The sequence below is a fragment of the Haliotis asinina genome, chromosome 4 (assembly GCF_037392515.1).
Source record: "Haliotis asinina isolate JCU_RB_2024 chromosome 4, JCU_Hal_asi_v2, whole genome shotgun sequence".
Taxonomy (NCBI): domain Eukaryota; kingdom Metazoa; phylum Mollusca; class Gastropoda; order Lepetellida; family Haliotidae; genus Haliotis; species Haliotis asinina.
The window spans coordinates 73900995-73908458 of NC_090283.1; the positions used below are offsets into that span (position 1 = coordinate 73900995).

Genomic DNA, 7464 nt, shown 5'->3' on the forward strand with positions numbered 1-7464 from the left:
AAGCCAACGAGTCCACAGGGGAAGTGCATGCTGTAGAAGAATTAGCATAATTACCACAGTTGAAAAGAACATGCCAGCTTTGGCGTGAAATAGCTATTATTGCTGACATACAAATTGTCTTCATACGGAACAGGAGGTAGGAACGGTTTAGTCCTACCCTAAGCATTGGATGTAGTATTTTGTAGATTCAATTATTTCGGTCCTGGGTTCTCAGCTTAATCGTAAACAGAACAGACAATATGTGTCAGACCTTCATTGAAATGTTAGTATACTTGACAAAATACGTTATTGATATTTTTATCTTTATGATTGATATTTTATCATAGTGTCAATAGATCATTATTAAAAATGTCAAAATTTGCATATATCTGTAATTGTTTTTGTCCAGTATATTATTAATGAAAATTTATTGCATTGAAAGATCCGTGAAGTCAGTGTTACAATTGATCTTCAGAGGCGACTAACGGGATCGTGGGGTCAGACTCGCTGACGTGGTTGACACGTTATCAGATATCACTTGTGTAGACCGAAGCTCACGGTGTTGATCTCTGGATCGTCTGGTCCGGACTCGATTATTTACTGAACACTACCATATAGCTGGAATATTGCTGAGTAAGCGGAAACCATATAAACATGGAAAGACAAATGTTTCAAGGAGTGGCAACGATCAGCTGTCCATAAGAACATCGCGCCTGGCAACTGCAAATGAGCCAAAACACCAGAGGGGATGCACACGTTTGTTCCAGCACAGAATGTCAGAATGTGTTCATCTTATGCAGTCATGCAGGCCTGCCATCTTCGCTTCATTGAGGTCAGTACAAGTCAAATACAGTCGCGGGGAAGATCTGAACCCGAGGAAGGATGTGGCGGATTTCCTGCAGGATTCGGATGACGACGTAGACGTTTCTCCATTTCATCCCATACCAATCAATGGGTGACAAATGGAGTAGCACATTAACATTGTTCTGATCGTTATATTGCTGTGTCGCTGAGCAAGTGACTTGGAGTCATCGCTTTAGACGTTCCGATTCTTTTGCAAAGCGGCCACCTCATAAATCTCGGTACTTCACAGCGTCGGAGACCCTGCTTCAACTGTTACCCCAACCCAGATCATAACGCCCCTACCTCTCCAACGATTCGCCCCCAGAACACATGGTCTGATGCGTCTGTAGACACGAGTCCTCCAGTCAGGTCGCTGAAGGAGGAACCTGTCTCGTCGGTGACGGTAACGGGGGTGATCTCGACGTCGATGTTCTGGCGTCAGAGACCCGTGAAGGTCCTTGGGGTAGAATAGACCTTCAGCAACCCATGCTTGCCATAAAAGGCTACTATGCTTGTCGTAAGAGGTGACTAACGGGATCGGGGTGTCAGGCTTGCTGACTTGGTTGGCACATGTCATCGGTTCCCAACTGCGCAGATCGATGCTCATCTGGTTGATCACTGGTTTGTCAGGTCCAGACTCGATTATTTACAGACCACCGCCATATAGCGGGAATATTACTGAGTGCGGCATAAAACTAAACTCACTCACTCACTCACTCACTCTGGCGTCAGAACTGGCCGTCGTGGGATAGAGGTGGGGGCGAGGAGCATGTGTGTTCCCTGCACGTCGTCGGACTGTTCTCGTAGATGTATCTCATATGCCAGGTGTGGCCCTCAAAGTACTGGCTCCTGGCAGGTACCATTGTTGGGGGTCTGTGGTTCGAATCCAACCGGTTTTGACGTGGGGACGTTACTTGTGGGAGGCCAATATGGCGAATAGTTTTGCTGAAAGCTTCTCAATTAGTGCCAGTTGGGTGGACGAGCAATGCGACGCTGTGAGATACGAGACGGTAGCATACCTATAGCTCTCCATCTGTCATTTCACCTGTGGCGTGGCATGTCTGACTTCGTGGCAGTCTCAAAACTTCGTTGAGTCAAGATTGTAAAGCTCTGCTTCTCTGGCCGTTCAAAGTGAACTTGTTGGCCATTTTCTCGAATGTCTGAAATTTCTTGTAAACTGATTGCAGTTCGAACAATAACTGTTTCATTGCATTTCTGATAATTTTGACACACTTTTGGTTCGAATCCAAAACTTCCTTCACAAGATAACAAATGCAAACATACCATGTCATAATAACTTTTGCCTCTGAGTATAGTTTCATGGGCTCCTTGTTTCAGATTGCCATGAAATCCCGGTGTGCAAACCCAATACAAACTGCTTTCAGTTGTAACACGATGTAACTGGAGGATAAGATAACACGCCCCATTGATTACTTGTATGATCACGCAGGGGTGATGGTATACTCGCACGCTTGCCCGAGGTGTTCTCTCTTTGCCTGCACGTATTGTTTAGAGATTAAAATTACAGGACTGTACTAATTCTTACAACAATTAGGATAACAGCTATAGTCTGTAATAGAAATGTAAGTATGTCAGCACTTGGTTTATTGCACACAGTAGCCGCAAATATGCAAATGTGGATCATTTGGGAAAAGGTAACATGGTGTTCGTACACAATATTGTATGTATACGAATACGCTAAAATGCATTATCAGACAATTGTGATGATATTAGTAAATACACGAAATAAGCGTTAAATGTCATACCAGGAAGTAAATATTATTGTGCACTATGCAGTATGCATAAATACATACAACTGTATAATTTGTTTCCCATGACATAATAATCACATTCACAATCACACCAGATGAGAAACTGCATCACCATAAACATGTGGTGTGATGGTACCAGGAATAAGTCCAAGTTAGACTTGGACATTGTCAGATACATGGTTGTAAATGTCCCTGTGTGTTCTAATACGGTCTCTGTCGGGGTTTATGGTTACATGTCAACTTGTCTCACAGTGGAACTGTCCAAGGGACAGTTTGATTTCTTCTTGGTTTCCCCATAAACCTGTAACTATTGCATGCTAAACTCTGTGTGTCTATGTATCGCGATTTACACAAATGCGTCTATGCATCACAATTTACACATTTGTGTCTATGCATCACGATTTACCCATATGTGTCTATGTATCACGATGTACCCATATGTGTCTATGTATCACGATTTACACAAATGTGTCTATGTATTACGAATTACCCATATGTGTCTGTCTATCACGATTTACACATGTGTGTCTATGCATCACGATTTACACATGTGCGTTTATGCATCACGATTTACCCATATGTGTCTAGGCATCACGATTTACACAAATGTATCTATGCATCACAATTTACACATATGTGTCTATGCATGACGATTTACGCATGTGTCTATGCATCACAATTTACACATATCTGTCTGTATATCACGATTTACTCATATGTGTTTATGCATCACGATTTACACATATGTGTCTATGGATCACGATTTAAACAAATGTGTCTATGCATCACAATTTACACATTTGTGTCTATGCATCACGATTTACACATATGTGTCTGTGTATCACGATTTACACATATGTGTCTATGCATCACGATTTACCCATATGTGTCTATGTATCACGATTTACACATATGTGTCTATGTATCACGATTTGTTTCCGATTTTGACTACTTACACCTAAGTGTCTATGTATTATGCTTTCCATGTGTTTCCGTGCATTATGTTTTAGGCCAGTGTGTTTATGTATCAAGATTTCAACTCTGTCCCGGTTTTACAATCCACGCCCATGTGTCTAAACACGTGGTCTGCTGTTCTAAACACGTGCCTTGCTGTACTAAACACGTGGTTTGCTGTACTAAACACGTAGTCTACGATATGAAACACATAATCTGTATGAAACAAGTGGTCTGTGTACTAAACACGTGTGCTGCTGTACTAAACACGTACGTGCTTTGCTGTACTGGTCTGCTGAACTAAACACATGGTCTACTGTATGAAACACATGATCTGTACGAAAGATGTGGTCTGTTGTCATAAACACGTGGTTTGCTGTACTAAACACTTGTTCTGCTGTACTAAACACGTGGTCTACTATACGAAACACATGATCCGTATGAAACACAAGGTCAGCTGTGCTAAACACGTGTTCTGCTGTATGAAACATATAATCTGTACTAAACACGTGATTTGGTGCACGGAAAAGTGGTCTTCAGAGTGAAACATATAATCTGTACTAAACAAGTGGTTTGATGCACTAAACACGTGGCTTGCTGTACTAAACACGTGGTCTGTTGTACTAAACACGCTGTACTAAACACGTGGTGTGCTGTACTAAACACGTGTTCTGCTGTATTAAACACCTGATCTGTATAAACATGTACTCTTCTGTATACTAAACATACATTTGCTGTCCTAAAAGTGTGGTCTGCAGCGCTAAACACGTGGTATGCTGTCCTAAACACGTGGTCTGCTATACTAAACACGTGGTGTGCTGTACTAAACACGTGTTCTGCTGTATTAAACACCTGATCTGTATGAAACCTGTACTCTTCTGTATACTAAACATACATTTGCTGTCCTAAACGTGTGGTGTGCAGTGCTGAACACGTGGTATGCTGTCCTAAACACGTGGTCCGCTGTACTAAACACGTGAACTGCTGTATGAAACACATGGCCTGTATGAAACACGCTGTCAGGTGTCTGGTACACGTATTGTGTTGAATTGGTACATGGCGTGCTGTCTTCAATATCAAACACATGTTTTTTTCTCTGTCTACTGTTTTATCCCCTAGGTGTTCTTAATTAAATATCGACGTAATAACGTCATTGCCGCTGGCCATCATGAAGAATTTAATCCGCGACATTTGAGGTTGTGAAATCAATAGGGAGCTGATCTAAGTGTGGCTTATCAGCAGAAACATGCATGCTGAATACAAGTAGTCTGGGGCATCTAATGACAGAAAATGTCCTGGGAAAAACTATTCACACCTCAAGACATACGCTTGACATCACTTCAAACGTCAAACGCGAGTTTGACAACACTGAAGGTTTAAAGGAAAAGTTGGTGAGAAAAGAGACGGATCCTACGTCTCGACAACAGTTTGACAACTATGAAATTGGTGTTGGTGGCGAGTTGTTGGAATGTTCACACCCTCCAACTCGAGTTTGACAACATGTGTTGTCAAGTTTTAATTTGCCGGGTGAAGGCAAGAAACTTGTATTGTAAAATCTAAACTTACTGAGTATAGCAATGAGAGAAACAACTTCACGACGCCCTTAAATCCAGACTGTCAAGTACAAGTGGTTTTCATTTGTATCCAACAGTGTGACCAAGAGTCTTATATCGCTTTCTTACAGTGGTTCTGAATTGTTATGTTGCCTTCAATCAGTGTTGTGTCGCCTTCCTCAAGAGTCATGTTGCCTTTCTTTAGTGTCGTGTTGCCTTCCTCCAGTGTCATGCTGCTTTTCTTTTGTGTCCTGTGCCTTCCTCTAGTGTCATGTTACCTTTCTTCCAGTGTCATGTTACCTTCTTCCACTGTCATGTTACCTTCTTCCAGTGTCATGTTACCTTCCCCTAGTGGCATGCCTTTCTCCAGTGTCATGTTACCTTTCTTTTGTGTCATGTAACGTCCTGTAGTGTCATGTTGCCTTTCTTCCAGTGTCATTCCCCCAGTGTCATGTTACCTTTCTTCCAGTGTCATGTTACCTTTCCTCCAGTGTCATGTTACCTTTCTCCAGTGTCATGTTACCTTCCCCCAGTGTCATGTTACCTTCCTCCAGTGTCTTGTTACCTTTCTCCAGTGTCTTGTTACCTTTCTCCAGTGTCATGTTACCTTCCCCCAGTGTCTTGTTACCTTTCTCCAGTGTCATGTTACCTTCCCCCAGTGTCATGTTACCTTTCTCCAGTGTCATGTTACCTTCCCCCAGTGTCATGTTACCTTCCTCCGGTGTCATGTTACCTTCCCCCAGTGTCACGTTACCTTCCCTCAGTGTCATGTTACCTTCCTCCAGTGTCTTGTTACCTTTCTTTAGTGTCATGTTACCTTCCCCCAGTGTCATGTTACCTTTCTTTAGTGTCTTGTTACCTTTCTCCAGTGTCATGTTACCTTCCTCAAGTGTCATGTTACCTTCCCCCAGTGTCATGTTACCTTCCTCCAGTGTCTTGTTACCTTTCTTTAGTGTCTTGTTACCTTTCTCCAGTGTCATGTTACCTTCCTCCAGTGTCTTGTTACCTTTCTTTAGTGTCATGTTACCTTCCCCCAGTGTCATGTTACCTTTCTCCAGTGTCATGTTACCTTTCCTCCAGTGTCATGTTACCTTCCCCCAGTGTCATGTTGCCTTCCTCCAGTGTCATGTTACCTTTCTCCAGTGTCTTGTTACCTTTCTCCAGTGTCATGTTACCTTCCCCCAGTGTCTTGTTACCTTTCTCCAGTGTCATGTTACCTTTCTCCAGTGTCATGTTACCTTCCTCCAGTGTCATGTTGCCTTCCCCCAGTGTCATGTTACCTTCCTCCAGTGTCATGTTACCTTCCCCCAGTGTCATGTTACCTTTCTTTAGTGTCATGTTACCTTTCTCCAGTGTCAATATACCTTCCTCAAGTGTCATGTTGCCTTCCCCCAGTGTCATGTTACCTTCCTCCAGTGTCTTTTTACCTCTCTCCAGTGTCTTGTTACCTTTCTCCAGTGTCATGTTACCTTCCTCCAGTGTCTTGTTACCTTTCTTTAGTGTCATGTTACCTTCCCCCAGTGTCATGTTACCTTTCTCCAGTGTCATGTTGCCTTTCCTCCAGTGTCATGTTACCTTCCCCCAGTGTCATGTTACCTTCCTCCAGTGTCATGTTGCCTTTCTCCAGTGTCTTGTTACCTTTCTCCAGTGTCATGTTACCTTCCCCCAGTGTCTTGTTACCTTTCTCCAGTGTCATGTTACCTTTCTCCAGTGTCATGTTACCTTCCCCCAGTGTCTTGTTACCTTTCTCCAGTGTCATGTTACCTTCCCCCAGTGTCATGTTACCTTCCTCCAGTGTCATGTTACCTTCCCCCAGTGTCATGTTACCTTCCTCCAGTGTCTTGTTACCTTCCTCCAGTGTCTTGTTACCTTTCTCCAGTGTCATGTTACCTTCCTCCAGTGTCTTGTTACCTTTCTCCAGTGTCTTGTTACCTTCCCCCAGTGTCATGTTACCTTCCTCCAGTGTCATGTTACCTTCCCCCAGTGTCATGTTACCTTCCTCCAGTGTCTTGTTACCTTTCTTTAGTGTCATGTTACCTTCCCCCAGTGTCATGTTACCTTTCTTTAGTGTCATGTTACCTTCCTCAAGTGTCATGTTACTTTTCTTTTGTGTCATGTTGCCTTCCTTCAGTAGCATGTTGTCTTCCTGCCCGTACCTTTATTTAGTGTCATGTTACCTTGTCCTCTTGCCTTCCTACAGTGTCCTCTTACTTTTTTGGCGTCATATTACCTTTCCTAAGTGTCAAGATGCCTTCGTCCAGTGTCGTGTTGCCTTCCTCCAGTGTCGTGTTGCCTTCCTCCAGTGCCATGTTGCCTTTATTTAGTGTCATGTTACCTCTCTTTAGTGTGATGTTACCTTGTTA

The 7464-nt window shown here is 43.0% G+C and overlaps 1 protein-coding gene across 1 annotated transcript; it reads right to left on the reverse strand.

Moving 5' to 3' along the window:
- Nucleotides 1–6629: 6629 nt before the first annotated feature.
- On the reverse strand, nt 6630–7238 carry LOC137281150 (Kruppel-like factor 18). Its single transcript, XM_067812277.1, has one exon. It carries the CDS (start codon nt 7236–7238, stop codon nt 6630–6632), a length of 609 nt encoding a protein of 202 aa, XP_067668378.1.
- Nucleotides 7239–7464: the final 226 nt, after the last annotated feature.

Coding starts and splice junctions, on each gene's coding strand:
- LOC137281150 (XM_067812277.1), bottom strand. CDS start 7,238: ATGCTACTGAAGGAAGGCAACATGACACAAAAGAAAAGTAACATGACA.